Source organism: Schistocerca cancellata, chromosome 1, assembly GCF_023864275.1.
Source record: "Schistocerca cancellata isolate TAMUIC-IGC-003103 chromosome 1, iqSchCanc2.1, whole genome shotgun sequence".
NCBI lineage: Eukaryota > Metazoa > Arthropoda > Insecta > Orthoptera > Acrididae > Schistocerca > Schistocerca cancellata.
Genome location: NC_064626.1, coordinates 1,066,921,396 through 1,066,937,446, shown reverse-complemented (window position 1 = coordinate 1,066,937,446; position 16,051 = coordinate 1,066,921,396). Strand labels below are relative to the sequence as shown.

The 16,051-nt window shown below is 41.4% G+C and overlaps 1 protein-coding gene across 1 annotated transcript in view; it reads left to right on the top strand.

The window, feature by feature from the left end:
- The window catches only part of LOC126090706 (progestin and adipoQ receptor family member 3-like), a 194,865-nt gene that overhangs the window by 165,750 nt on the left and 13,064 nt on the right, over positions 1-16,051 (top strand). Inside the window, exons 4-5 of the mRNA XM_049907006.1 lie at positions 4,836-4,992; positions 11,437-11,589. Coding sequence (XP_049762963.1) covers positions 4,836-4,992; positions 11,437-11,589 — 310 coding nt within the window. The remainder of the gene's footprint in view (positions 1-4,835; positions 4,993-11,436; positions 11,590-16,051) is intronic.

Genomic DNA, 16,051 nt, shown 5'->3' with positions numbered 1-16,051 from the left:
AGCAACTTTGGTCACATTCCTCCATTTTCTTTTCACCCCATGTCCATTATCCACTGGAATATCCGCGGCATTCGAGCCAATCGGGATGAATTGTCGGTCCTCTTACGCTCCTACTCGCCGGTCATCTTCTGTCTTCAGGAAACAAAGCTGCGTCCCCATGACCGCCTTGTTCTCCCTCACTTTCAGTCCGTCCGATATGACCTCCCCTCTGTTGAAGGCACTCCAGCCCATGGAGGACTCATGATTCTTCTCCATGATACTCTCCATTATCACCCAATCCCCTTAAACAGTTCCTTCCAAGCTGTCGCCGTCCGTCTTTCCCTTTCTGGATACACGTTCTCTCTCTGTACTGTATACATTCCATCATCCACACCAATGGCACGAGCTGATCTCCTTCATCTTCTTGGTCAGCTTCCACCCCCCTATTTGCTGGTTGGGGACTTCAATGCCCACCACCCGCTTTGGGGATCTCCACATCCTTGTCCACGTGGCTCTCTATTGCTAGACGTCTTCCACCAAGCAGATCTAGTTTGCCTCAACACTGGGGTCCCCACATTTTTGTCTGCCTCCACGACAAATTTATCTCATTTGGACCTTGCGGTCGGTACTGTTCCGCTAGCTCGGCGCTTCGAATGTTTCGCCCTTGATGATACACACTCGAGTGACCACTTTCCATGTGTCCTTAGACTGCAGTCTCCACTGCCACATATGCGCTCGCGACGCTGGAAATTTGCCCAAGCCGATTGGACACTTTTTTCGTCTCTCGCGACATTCGATGTCCGTCGCTTTCCCAGTGTCGACGATGAGGTCACACATATTACCGACGTTATTCTTACAGCTGCGGAACGTTCAATACCACGCACCTCCGAATTGCCCCGGCGCCCCCCAGTTCCTTGGTGGAACGAGGCATGCCGTGACGCACTACGTGAGCGGCGACGTGCTCTTCGCAATTTCCGTCACCATCCTACTTTGGCCAACTGTATCCGCTATAAGCAGCTCCGTGCGCGATGCCGTCGCGTTATCCGCGATAGCAAGAAGGCAAGCTGGAAATTCTTTATTAGCTCATTTAACACCTTCACTCCCTCCTCGGAAGTTTGGAGTCGGCTTCGACGGTTCTTAGGCGCGCCTAGTTTCTCCCCGGTCTCTGGGCTCACTGTCGCGCATGATACCTTAGAGGACCCCGTCGCAATTTCTAACTCGTTGGGTCAGCACTTTGCTGAGATTTCGAGCTCTTCAAATTACCCGCCAGCGTTTCTCCCGAAGAAACGTGCAGCAGAAGTGCGACATCTTGCTTTCTCCTCTCCAAATCACGAAAGCTACAATACTGTTTTCTCCATGCGGGATCTCCAACATGCCCTCTCTTCTTCTCGCTCCTCCGCCCCAGGACCGGATGGAATCCATGTCCAGATGTTGCTGCATTTATCAACCCATAGTCTGCGTTACCTCCTTCGCCTTTATAATCGAATTTGGACCGACAGTACCTTTCCCAGACGGTGGCGGGAAGCTATTGTCGTTCCCGTTCCGAAACCTGGAAAGGACAAACATCTCCCCTCTAGCTATCGCCCCATTTCCCTCACGAGTAGTGTCTGTAAGGTTTTGGAGCGTATGGTGAATTACCGTTTAGCTTGGTGGCTGGAATCCCGCAGTCTTTTCACACCTGCCCAATGCGGATTCCGAAAGCATCGTTCAGCAGTTGACCATCTTGTTGCTCTCTCCACTTACATCATGAACAATTTTCTCCGGAAACGCCAAACGGTAGCAATATTTTTTGATCTGGAGAGAGCATACGATACCTGTTGGAGGACAGGCATCCTCCGCACACTGTTCTCTTGGGGCTTTCGAGGCCGGCTGCCCCTATTTCTTCGCGAATTTATGGCAGAGCGCACTTTTAGGGTGCGGGTGAACACTACTCCCTCCCGTACTTTCTCCCAAGAAAACGGGGTACCCCAGGGATCCGTGCTGAGTGTTGTACTGTTTGCCATCGCCATAAATCCAATTATGGATTGTCTCCTTCCTGATGTCTCGGGCTCCCTCTTTGTGGACGATTTTGCGATCTACTACAGTGCTCAACGGACCAGCCTTCTTGAACGACGTCTTCAAGGATGTCTCGATCGCCTCCACTCGTGGAGCATCGACACTGGCTTCCGTTTCTCACCCAGTAAGACCGTTTGTGTCAATTTTTGGCGACGTAAGGAGTTTCTTCCGCCCTCCTTACATCTAGGTCCTGTCAACCTTCCGTTTTCAGACGTCGCTAAATTCTTGGGTCTTATGTTTGACAGAAAACTATGCTGGTCCTCCCACGTTTCCTATCTTTCGGCTCGCTGTCTGCGATCGCTTAACACCCTCCGTGTCCTGAATGGTACCTCCTGGGGAGCGGACAGAGTGGTCCTTCTACGCCTCTATCGCGCCTTAGTGCGCTCGAAATTGGATTATGGAAGCATAGTCTACTCCTCTGCTCGGCCGTCTATTCTTCGGCGTCTCGATTCTATCCACCACCGTGGATTACGTTTAGTGTCTGGAGCTTTTTACACTAGCCCTGTGGAAAGCCTTTATGCTGAGACTGCTGAACCTCCGCTATCCAATCGGCGAGCAGTCCTCCTGAGTCGTTATGCTAGCCATCTGTCTTCCATGCCTGCTAATCCAGCCCACGACCTTTTTTTCGACGCCTCCTTTGATGTAGGGTATGCAGGCCGCTCCTCCTCCCTACTACCCCCGGGAGTCCGCTTCCGTCAACTGCTCCATTCTCTTTCCTTCCGCTTTCCTAAAACCTTCTTGACAACTTGGGGTACAGCACCGCCTTGGCTCCGTCCCCGGATCTGCCTGCTCCGTGACCTTTGTCAATTTCCCAAGGATGGTACCCCTACACTTGTTTATCGTCGGGCATTTGCTGCTCTATGTGCAGAAATGATGGACGCCACATTTATTTACACCGATGGCTCGAAAACATCGTTAGGTGTAGGGAGTGCCTATATTGTTGGCGACACCCCAAATCGCTTTCGGCTTCCTGACCAATGTTCGGTTTATACTGCGGAGCTTTACGCTGTTCTCCAGGCTATCCACTTCATCCGCCGCAATCAGCGGATACAGTACGTTATCTGCTCAGATTCTCTCAGCTCTCTCCTCAGTCTCCAAGCTGTTTACCCTGTGCACCCTCTGGTCCACCGGATTCAGGACTGTCTGCGCTTGCTCCACCTGGGGGGCGTCTCGGTGGCGTTCCTCTGGCTCCCGGGACACGCTGGTATATGTGGGAATGAGGCGGCCGATATAGCGGCCAAGGCTGCAGTCTCTCTTCCTCGGCCAGCTATTCAGTCGCTTCCCTTCACCGATATACGGAGCGGTTTATGTCGCCAAGTTGCTCGTTTATGGCATGCGCATTGGTCGGCACTTCCCCGTAATAAATTGCGGGAAGTGAAAGCCCTTCCTTGCGCTTGGACCTCTTCCTCCCGAACGCGTCGTCGGGAGGAGGTAATTTTAGCTAGACTCCGGATAGGGCACTGTCGTTTTAGCCATCGACATCTTTTAAACGGCGATCCTCCCCCACTCTGTCCCCACTGCTCTCAGCTGTGGACGGTAAGACACCTTTTAATTGAATGCCCCTATTTTAATCCGTTACGCTCCCGTCTACAGCTATCGCCTGATTTATCGTCGATTTTAGCAGATGACACGCGCTCAGCCGACCGCGTTCTCCAGTTTATTAGTGACAGTGAAATGACGTCAGTCATTTGAAGCTTTTTTTGGGGACAACCACCCCCTTTCTGTAGCAGATTTTTAAGCATTTTTCTATTTTTAGTTTCTCCAATTTTCTGACTTTGTTCCCATTGCTGCTGGTTTTCAATTTCGGTTTTTTACTGTCTTAAGTCACGGGCTGGGCGCTAATGACCATAGAAGTTTTGCGCCCTAAAACCACAAAAAAAAAAAAAAAAAAAAAAAAAAAAAAAAAAGCTGCTCAACCATGTATGCCACACAATGGTGCAGGTTTTTAATGTGTAGTGGCTGTGTGACATATTGTGACTGCACATAAACAGTAATAAAATAAACTGTCATATTATTCTGTTGCCACATACCCCCACAGTAATGACCCACTCAATGTATTACACAGCGCAGTTGCATCAGATCCCAGACAGTCACTTATCCAATTGCTAATTATCTCATAGGCAACTGCCTCATTGTTGGATTGTGCCGCTAGCTTGGAATCTGGCTCATTTTCTTGCATGGATCATGAATTTTTTTCTCACATAGCTCACTGTTCATTTTATATTGCTACCACTGACTTGGATATATGACAGCACAACTCAGTACTGTTTTAGTTGAAGCAATAATAAAGAAATAGGTGTGTTCTTGCAGTTGTAAACCATCAGTGGAACAGTACAAGACTGTTATTTGTGGTTGGCACATTTTATCCATAGGTACACCTGCTGTAGGGTTAATAGCAAAACCAGTAATGCAACACTTGCCTCCAAGCACAGAGGCACCATGGCACCCATCACACTCAAAGGGGTTAGAATAGGTTGTAACCACTGCGACCCACCCCCAAAAAACGTAAATAATAATTTTAAAAACTGAGGAATAGCTCACTTACTGAGACCAAGCTGTCGACTGATGTTATGGGACAACCTCTGCTGAAGACATGGTAACCATTGTTGATGCCACTGTGACCATGGCTTAACTTTTCTGTAGACATTCGTATTTACATTACCTTGCACTTGCATTTTATGCTCTATTTTTATTATGTTAATTTTTTAAAATAAACATTTTGGAATTTGCATTTTATGCTGTATTTTTATTATGTTATCTTTTAAAATAAAGATTTTATTTTAATATTTTTTCTTTTCCAGTGTGTTTTGGTGGACAAATGAGACAATAAACATTTGGAGTCACATATTTGGATGGATGTTATTCTTAGGACTGACACTGTATGATTTAGTTCTCCTTAACATCCATGCATCATTCGCAGACAAATTCATTGTAGGAGTTCTTCTTGGATGCTTCCAGGTATTTCAAACATTATACATATGTCAAACATTATACATATGTCAGCAGATCTGGGGGGGGGGGGGGGGGGCACACCAAGCCAAGTGCCTTTAGTTATTGGTGTGTGGCAAGACAACTGTTACATGTTAAATATAGACAGTATTGTAGATGATTAAATGACAGACTATTATTCATCTCATAAGAGTACAAAGTCTGTTCAAAAAATTCCGGAACATTCATAATTTTGCGCCATTGGGGTGTTGGAGTGAAATGCAGTTTGCTTCCATGCACACCCATGTGTTTAATGTATAACTGCCACAACTTTCATTGTTACGTGTCTATTAGTTATTGTTCAGTTTGCGAATTTGGATATGACAGAGTTAGAGGAGCAATGCGTCTGCATTAAATTTTGTGTGAAACTCAAGGAAACCTTTACAGAGACACGCCAAATGATGCAAGAAGCCTACAGTGATGAGTGCTTAAGCTGTACTCGGTGTTACAAATGGCTCACATGGCTAAAAATGACCTGACAGAAGTTAAAGATGACCCTCATTCAGTACGCTCTTCGACTTCTATCGACGATTATCATGTCAGGAATGTCAGTGAAATTGTGCATGTCAATCCAAGACCAACTGTCCAAGATATCACAGAAGAATGTGATATTTCAGTTGGATCATGTCATGAAATCCTGACACAGGATTGCCTAAATGAAAATGAGATGTTTCTTAAAAGAGCCATAACTAATGATGAGATGTGGGTCTATGGTTATGATGTTGAAACCAAGGTTCATTCTTCACATTGGGTCAGGAAAGGTTCTCCAAGACCCAAAGAAGCTTGCCAGGTCAGATCAAATGTCAGAGCCATGCTGTTAATTTTCTTTGACTTTGAGGGATTAGCTCATTATGAATTTGTGCCACAGGGACAAACTGTTAATTGATGGTACCATCAGGACATGTTGTGATGCCTGCAAGAAAATGTGAGAAGGAAACAGACTGAAATGTAGTGAGACAATTCACGGGTCTTGCATCAGGATAACGCACTCACACATTCATCCCTGCTCGTGTGTGACTATTTCACAGAAAGTGATATCACTGTGCTGCCTCATCCTCTGTACTCTCCAGATCTGGCCGCGTACTTTTTTTTATTCCCAAATTTAAAAACCTTGTTGAAAGGGGCAGATTTGCAATGACAGACGAGGTAAAAGAAAATTCACAGATGATCCAGCAAGAGTCATACCAAGACCTCTTCCAGATGTGGAAATGGTTTTGGGAGTGGTGTATCAGTTGTGGTGGAGAATATTTGGAAGGAGACTTTGCACATTAAGTAAAATGTAAGTGTAGAAAAATTTTGTGGACAAAGTTTCAGAAGTTTTTTTGAAGACAGAAACAGATCAGTTCAGTCAGAATATTAGAAGAAAATAAAGTAAATGGATTGTTTGTTTGCTTAGGAGATCCCAGGAATTTTGAAAGAAACTGATGCCATTTGTCTTTATGATCACCATATAATGTTAGAGGTAAGAAATCTTGGAATAAGTAGTTATAAATTAACTGCATATTTATATAGAGCAAATATGGACAAATGTGTTGTCAAATTAATGAAAAGTAGTTATATGTTCAAAAATACAGAAATTATAAGGAATATCTGTATAGATTTCTGTGGGTTATAAACGATAACTGTTTACAATGTACCGCACTGGAGTAGGGGAAGTCGAAATGAACAACTTGACTTTTATCTACAGAAGTCACCTTAACTTACTGTTGAGGATATTGGGACAAAAAGAAAAAAGAGGACTGTTGTAAAAGTTACATAAAAACTAATTACATTACCAATTTGATCCAAACCTAACCCTTAAAAGCACAGTAGTTTTGTAGTAAGATGGCCAGACAAACAAAGTGATTTAAGGCCAATTGTTTATTTTATGCTGTTAAAGTTTCCTTTAATATTCAAGGGCAATTTTAGCCAAAATCTCAAGCATCTGTTGTGCACTTCAGCTTAGGTGGCTTTTGTAGGTCAATTTGAGGCATTTCGCTGGTATGATAAAGCACAAGTGTCCTATATCAATTTGTTCATCTCGACTTGACCTACACCACTGTGGTATGTTGTACACAATTATTGTTTGCATCCTGAGTGGAGAAATTGAGGGTAGTAGAGCAAAAGCAGAAATGGTGATCTTGGTTTTCGTAAGTTCCTTTACAAAGGAAAATACAGAACTACAGCCCCAGTTTAATTCTTTCACCATGTCAAAGATACGTGATATAGATGTTAGTGTCAGTGGCATTGAGAAATAGCTGAAATCACAGAAATTGTACAAGGCTTCAGGGGCTCTGTACAGAATTTGCAGCTGAATTAGCTCTAATTTTAACCATTATATATAAACGTCCCTGGAACAAAAGCGTATGCCCTCTGACTGGAAGAAAGTATAGATTACACCCGTCTACAAGGATAGCTGAAATGATCCACAAAACTATCGTATCGCGCAGTCTAACCAACTGATTCATTCTGAAAAATTAATTTAACTATTGATTAGGTTATTACAGATAAGATTATGTTTAACTTATATCTTCAGTTTAAAAGAAAGGTATAAACCAAACAATGGGAAATCCAGGATGGAATGTAACAATATTATGAAAAGGAAAGTTGCTACTCACCATATAGCGGAGATGCTAGGTAGGAACAACAAAAAGACTGTCACAAATTAAGCTTTGAGCCATTTAGGCCTTCATCAACAATAAATGTAGACACACACACACACACACACACACACACACACACACAAATGAACACACATTTGCATTTGTGTGTGTTGTTGGAGAAGGTCTTAATGACAATCGTTTTGTTGTACCCATCTGCGACTCAGCATCTTCGCTATATGGTGAGTAGCAACTTTGCTTTTCATAATTATGTTAAAAGAAAGGTATAAGTGAAATAATTTAATTTTACAGAATGAGATGAAAAGTATTTGACCTTACATTATGAATTCAGGCCCATTACTGCTCCAAGAACAGTTAAATGATTTCTAGCTTGCTGTGAAATGTGTTAGTATATGACCAGTCAGATGTATGCAGTTAATATTTGGGATTGCCTAACAATACTCTGCTCACACAAAACTTCGTTAGTGAAGTCCAGTTGTAAGACATACTGAGAATTATTTTATTTTAGATGCTAAGTTCTGCTCCTGTTGGATTGCTCCTTCAGAAACTTTGCAGAAGGCTGTTAAAATTGAAATAAATCAGGGGAAGTTAGTTACTTGACAGTCTTCACTTACGAGTTTTCTGTTTCCCAAAAAATGTAAAACAGATTACAGAGGTAGCTCAAGAACACTGTTTATCAGATAGGTAGGCATTTTCCATGCTTTAATAATTTATGCTATTCTAATCAAAAGAATTTGCAATTTGTAATAATGATACAAGAAAATACAAGACTGAAATACAAGAAAATACAAGATTGAAATACAAGAAAATACAAGACTGAAATAACATAAATTAAATGGACAAATGATTTCACTACATTTAATTTACAGCTACTTTATTTCAAATCTTATGCAGTTGCATACAGTGCATAATAACCCACATGTGTCTGAAATGGGGACTGATTAAAATTAGTGTAACTCACATATCAAATTCATATGCATCAGAATGGAATAATTTATTGATCAATCGATGGACAAACATTATTCAGTGTATTTTGTGTAAAGAGCTTTACAGGTAGGCAAGTAAAATTGTCATGCTTTGGATATTTCTATTTCCAGGCTCCTCAAGGAGTAATATTGTGATGTAGTGAATGTAGTGGCTTCTTTAGGGTTCTAGGGATCTCTATACTATGTAATATTACATGTACTCACTGCTAGTATTCCAGCAAAAAACAGACATCCTCACCAAACAAACTATGAAACTAACACTCATGATACAGGGCCCAAACAGAATTTTCACAAAGGTACCATCACTCAAAAATGAAATATGGCATAATGTACGGTACTTTACCATAACTTTTCTGAACTACTTTCCCCTCATTTCAGCATAAAACAAGGGGTTAATAGCTTAATAAGCTGCCTGAAGTGGAACAACAAGTACATATTTGTATGCCTTTTATAAGCAGCCTGAATTATTATGTTATAATAAATAAAATTGTAAGCTAATTCTTAATTTGAATTGCTGTAAGTTAGTGAAATCTCCTTATAAATTCTCTAAAAAAGTAATAAGTTAGTAATATATTAATAGGCTAAGTTAATATAAGGTTGTTATGCACCACAAAAACAATCAGATCCTTGTCTTTTGTTACATTATAATTGCAACAGCCTGCAACAGAATATGTCATGTAGCATTGGAAGGCATGCCTTATTATTTCTTATGGTACTATTTCATGTAATTAATAGTTACTTTTAGTTCCTTTCTTTCTTTTGTTTGAGACTTTTTATTCTTTATATAGAAACAATAAACACAATAAGAAAGAAAGAATTGTGTGTAAAGTTGAAACAATAGTACGTGATACTGAATTCATGTTGAAACTTCAATAAGGCTAACGGGATTTTCAAAACAATGCTGTTAGAGATGATCACTATTATTATTGTTTTTCCCCATGAGTAACTTGTGGTTAAATTAGCAGAGTGTCTCTTATGCAATTATAAATGAGAACATGTCATTTACTTCTTGTTTATTACATTAACATAATTTGCAAACAGAACATAATTTTCATGATAGGCACTGCAAACAGAAGTTAGGAAAGGCCACCATTCACCTTTATCTGATTAATATGATACACAGACACAAGTAACACCCAAGAATGTTATTTGGTTTTGAGTGATTATTCTTATTTTAATGTAAGATTACACACTCATACACACAGACACACAGACACCCAAATGCTTCACCTGCAGCTGTGATGATAGTGACTGAGAGTGGTGCTAAATTTGACAGGAGTTTTGGGGCAGGGGGAGGGGAGAGAGGAGAGATGGGAAGAAGAAAGGTTGTTGCCCACCCAACCTATGCAATAACCTATACGATGCTCTGAGCCCTGCACCATTCTCAAATGGAGAACCTAGACTCAAGACCTGTACTATGCACCCACTTCCTACCTCCTACTGCAGTCCAGTCATAGACATTTTGTATTCTGTAAAATATAGGCCCAAATGGGAAAGCATCCTTGTTACATACTAGTTGTGCTGCAATTACATTGCTGCATTCTATGAGGACTGACAGCTAATTACCTGCCTTCCCGAATAAATGTCTACTGCCAAACTGTTGTTAACCACAAAACTTGACCACCCAGTTGCTGGACACGCTGCACATCCATACCAAAGAGTTCAATGGCTACTTCACTGCCCATATCATTATCATCCTCTCACGGTGCTCTTAATGTACTGAACTTCATCATCCTCTTACCTTTACCCTCACTTTTTCTTGTCATTTCCCACGCCATTCCTCCCCAATATTCAACCTTCTACATATCCTCCAGGCCCCTCCCTCTTTGGTTTGTGAACATGCACTGCTTCAGTCCACATCTTACCACCGCTGCTAAAAGCCACTTGTCTTCTCCTGTACCAATCTCCCAGTACCCACATCACTCCCCCGAGCTCTTCATAGGCCCATACTTCTTCCCCTCCAAATCTTCATTCCCATTACCACTACTCCTGTCAGCCTGGTCAACCTCTCATAAACAATCAGTGTCATTGCCGCTGTGGATCTGTGTGTTTATTTGTACATAAAACTAGAAAAAGAATGGTAGTTTGAAAATTAATATGAACATGCTGTATTATATGCCCCTACACAGTGCAAATCAAGCAGCTACATGTGAGAGGTGTTATAAATAATGTTCTGTCATCAGAGTGATCATTACTAGTAAATTACTTAGCACATCTTGTTAATAAGAGGCTACAAACAAAGGAAAACAAGATGATCTGAAATTACAAGGCTGCAGAATGTTTCTGCATACAGTTTGTCTCAATTTTTCTTTCCATAGAGGGCTAGAAGTGTTTGATTGTGTGCTTATTCGGTAATCTTGCAGGATGATACAGTGTCACTTGATTAATGTGCAGAAGTAGAAGTTTAGTTAGAGTTTGGCTGCAAATATCGACTGACATACATCAAATTATGAACTGTCTCATTTACTAAGAAACAACATGAGGTTATATAATCTGCTTTGATTCAGAGCTTTTCATGTGGGAGCTTTATGTGCTATAATCCTGCATGCAAATATTTCCTATAGTTTTTAGAAGTTTTCCTTTACATAACGTAATGTGTGTTTTGTTAATCCACCCGCAGTAGTTAATTAAATGAGCCTATAACAACAATCCTTTACTGTTGTTTTCATGAAGAAAATATCTGCATTGAAGTCCCTCTAAGAGGATTGTTGTTACAAAATTTTAAAGCAAATAGTGCTGCTTTGAATGAGAGACTAGAATATGTTGACTGTGAATCAAGTCTTAATACCATGTGTGTTATACTGTAATGTATTTTTTTCTTGTTCCAGATATGTATGATACTGTCATCACTTTATCATACCTTTTCTTGCCGGTCAGAAAAAGATTACCTTTGCTTCCTTTCATTTGATCTTTTTGGCATAGCTCTCAGTCTTCTGGCAATTTACATGTCTGGGGTCTACTACGCATTTTGGTGTCATAAGGTAAGGATTGTTCTTATGAAAAGCATTCATTTTTTTGGACAATAACAAAATAGATTTACAAAGAACAATGGCTACATTAAATGTGATAATTAATGTAATTATGTTATATGGTTAATTTGAATGCAAACAGAAGTCTTGTGCAGAGAAGTATGAAGCAGTCAAATTTTTGTACATCTGTAAAATAGCTGTATGGGCATGGTCGTACACCTTGTGCATACATGAGGTGTATTTGAAAAGTAAAGGTTGCTCGGTCATAAAAAGGGAAATGTTTGTTCAGAAAGAGCTTTTATTCACAGTTTTAGTTTCCTACAAATCTGCTTCATGGTTCGACATAATCACCATTCATCTCTAAGCATTTTTTGTAACATTGCTCTAGTTTCTTATTCCTATCACATTCACATTATTGTCCAATAAGCCATTACTGTTTCCATTGCAAGATAGTTGCTGGGTATGAGGTTGGGACTTGTTGATAGCAGTCCAAAAACACTCATCATCTTCACATCATTGTCCACTAAGTCATTACTGTTTCCAGTGCAAGAGAGTTGCTGAGTATGGATTGGGACTTGTTGATAGCAGTCCAAAAATCCTTGTCTGCTTGTCATTTTTGCCCCTCATGTTGGTCAGGTCCAGTGTTGCATACAGTTTGTGATCTCAGCTTTTCTGTGACAGTTGTGTATATACTGGTGTATGCAGTGTGAGGAAATTCAGCACCCAAAGCACCAGCTCCTAATTAGATCATAGCTTTTTATCCACTTGTTGCCCAGTTTCATCAGTGGCAATACTGGATCTGCAACTCTGCTTTTCATCATGGACATTGGTATGGCCAGTTTTTATTGTCATGACACTGTTGTCTAATCTTTTCTTCACTCATTATTATAGGCCTATAGAGTAAGTACACCTCATGATGAACTGAGGCAGCTGTATATACTTTTGGACACAGAAAACGTATTACAACTGGTGATGGCAATGATTTTCAAAAGCTTTATTGCTAGCTTTTGTGCACAATCAAATCAGTACTGGACCAAAACAATAACTTCTGTGGCTTTGTAAACAATCAATAGATAGTGCTTCATTTGTCTGACCTCGGTCTGAGCCGCCAAAATTGATACATAAGCAAATTGTCCTGATCAATTTATTTTACATAGTTTGAAAAAAAAAAATTAAGCATTCAATTCTGCAACATGCTTTTAAGTATATTATTCAGACATATTGGTAGCATGGGTGACATTATGCACTCATATTTCATATCATACTCTGCCTGACAAAGTGAAGCACTCCAAAGACTTGATCGGATGTCAATGTAACTTTGTACAGGTACACTCCATCAGTGAATATGTAAATGATTAAGAATTACAAATCTCTGTGACAGTTAGGTCAACCACCAGAGTGTATTAGTGTTGTTACCAGGCCTGGTGAGGGGTGTGAACAGCATCAGACCTCGAGTCACTACTGTGAAGGATGTGAAGATGCCATGTACTTCTCTGAGGCAGCATTATCTGCACCCTACACTGTTGGTCTCCATTCGGCCAGCTGGTCAAATCATGCAGTATCCAGATTTGTGGAGTATTCGGACATGACAGAGGGACCAGTGTTGGAATGCATGGGAATGTGATGACAGCCATACTCCTCATCAAGATTCCGGTTGACCACACCTCACACCACCACAAGGGAGGATTGCCATATTGTGCCATTGGTAACCCCTTAACATCTGTGCCTGTCATCTGAGTTGTGTCATCCTGCAACACTGGTTGGAGACTAGCAGCAGCTGTAATAAGGAAGTATCATCCCATGCTTTGGAGGGGCATAGCTGTGTCACTCCTGGAGTTATGGTGTAGGGAGCCATCCCGTAAGATTTCAGGTCATGGCTGGAAGTGATTGAGGGAACTCTGCTGGCACAAAGGAATGTGATGGATAGCCTGCATCCTCATCCATTATCTCTCATGTGATAGCATCATGATATCATTTTACCGGGGCACAGTGCTCATCTACACATGAACTGTCAACATGATGTTGAGGTTGTCCCATCACTAGCAAGATCACCAGATCTGTCCCCAATACAGTGTGTATAGAATTAGCTTGAACATAAACTCCATCCCTGTAGAGTATTGTACTGCAAGGAAGCAATGGAGAGGATATTGCTTTTGGTGGCCAGAAGCCTCTTTCTACAACACAAATGCACACATGGATGAATACTGTTCTTTATTTACATGAACTAGAAGTTTTACTTAGAGTCCATTTTTTGTGGTACAAGCTCATCAGTAATAGACCTCTTGCAGACTGATGTAAAGTAGTAGTACTGCTATAGTCACTAATTTGGTCACTTTGTACTGTTGTAGCCTGTGACAAACTAAACCTGCTCTGCAAATAAACTGACGGATGCCAACTGGATGACTGAGTCAGTGAGTGAGTGAGGCCCTCTGGTTGGCAGTGGCCTAAATACATGCTGTTGAGAAGACGTTGGTGGTGTGTTGCTTGTGAATGTGTCTCTGGCTTCTCTTGTAATAGGCGTGCTTAAGCCAGTGCCTACTAATTGACCTTTGCACTTCATCTTTGTCAACCGGTGTGCTGGTGACAGCTTGCGCCAGCACAGTCCCAGTACTAGTATATCCAGGACCATTTCAGCAGTTGTGGACCAGCTTGCCTCAAGGGAGGATACAATGGCTTTACAATACCTTCTTAGTCAAATTAGTGCATTCATTCAGGCCCCAGAGGTGGTGCGATGTCATACTGATAAGCAAGTGCATGCTGCCAAGTTCTTGCAAATTTGACTCAAATTTGTAACCACAGAAATAACATCACATAATGGCTCTGTCTGTGAAGGTTTACTTGTTTCCACCCTTCTTTACGATTCTTCAGTGTACTTCTGCAAAACAGTACGTTAATATGATGTTTGATGCAAAATAATTTAATGTGATTGCCCAAATTACGTAGAGCCATCATCTGTCACTAGTGTAAGTCAAACTGAAATCAAAAATACCATTATTGATTGTATCCATTTTCCTATTTTGTTATACTCTTGAACAAGTACACTGTCTGATCAAAAGTATCTGGACACCTTTAGTGGGCATTAATATGGGATGAGTCCAGCCTTCACCTTTATCTGTCTAACTCTGCTGGGGCACTTCCATGAGATGTCTGATTATCTTTGGAGCAACAGCAGACCATTCTTCCTCCAGAGCAAGAGCTGAAACAAGAGAAAGTAATGATGGTAGATTCTGGGGTGTGAAGGAAAGTTGTCATTCTAACACATGCCAAAGGTGTTGCATTGGATTCAGGTTGGCTCCCTAGGCAGGCCAGTCCATTTCAGTAATGTTATTGTCCACAAACCATTGCCTTACAGATGCTACTTTACCACAGTATCTATTGTCATATTGATACAAACAGTCATCATCTCCGAACTGTTCCGCTAATGTGAATTGTACAGAAGACTGTAAAATGTATTCATATCCTTCTGCATATAGTGTTTTGTTAGGTACTTCAGCGTTGGCACAACACATAATGACAGGTAACTTTCTCCATGCATTCACCAAACCCAAACCCTACCATCAAATTGCCACAGAGTATAGCATGATTTATCATTACGAATCATTTGTTTCCAGTCATCCGCTGTCCAAAGGTGTTGCTCTTTGCACCATGTAAAGCATTACGTAGTACTCACTACAGAAATGTGTGGCTTTTGAGGAGCAGCTCGACCATTGTACCCTATTCCTGTTAAATCCCTTTGCACAGTCATTGTGGTAGCTGGATTGCTGGTATCAGTTTGAAACTCATGAGTGTTTCCTTATGCTGATTTCATGTGATTCTTTTACTATTACCTCCACAATGTTCGATGGTGCCTGTTCTTCCGTGTATGAGATCTGCTTGGTCTTGGTTTAGCTGTACCCTTTGCATTTCCACATCACAATCACATCACCAACAGTTAACTCGGAGAGCTTTAGAAGGGTTAAAATGTCCCTGATGGATCTGTTACTTAGGTGACATTCAATTATTAGCCAATGTCCAAAGTCCCAGAGATCTCCAGACACTCTTTCTGCTGTTACTGGTTCTCCACTAACAACACAATACTCCCTGCCTCCTTTCATAGTGGTGGGTCCACCTCTTGTGGTCTATTTCACATTACAATGGAGTGTCCAGATACTTTTGAACAGATAGAGCAGACTGTTCCAATGATGTGCCATCAAACATGGGTGCACACAAGCACTCTTCAGCTTACCCAAGGGCAGGGGGAGGCAGTGTAGGCAGCCCATCAAATGATGTGGTTACATGCATGATGTGGTTACATGCATGACTTAATAGGTCACCTGTAGCCACCAGAGCTCGGCCAGTGGACTACAGTCATGTACACTATGACCTGGCTGCCAAGTTTCCCACCTTGTGCCCTTGCCCACCTGGCTGAAAGGCAGTTGGATGAAATCTGAAAGCTTGCAGGAGCAACATGGATCCACATATTTGAAACCCTTGA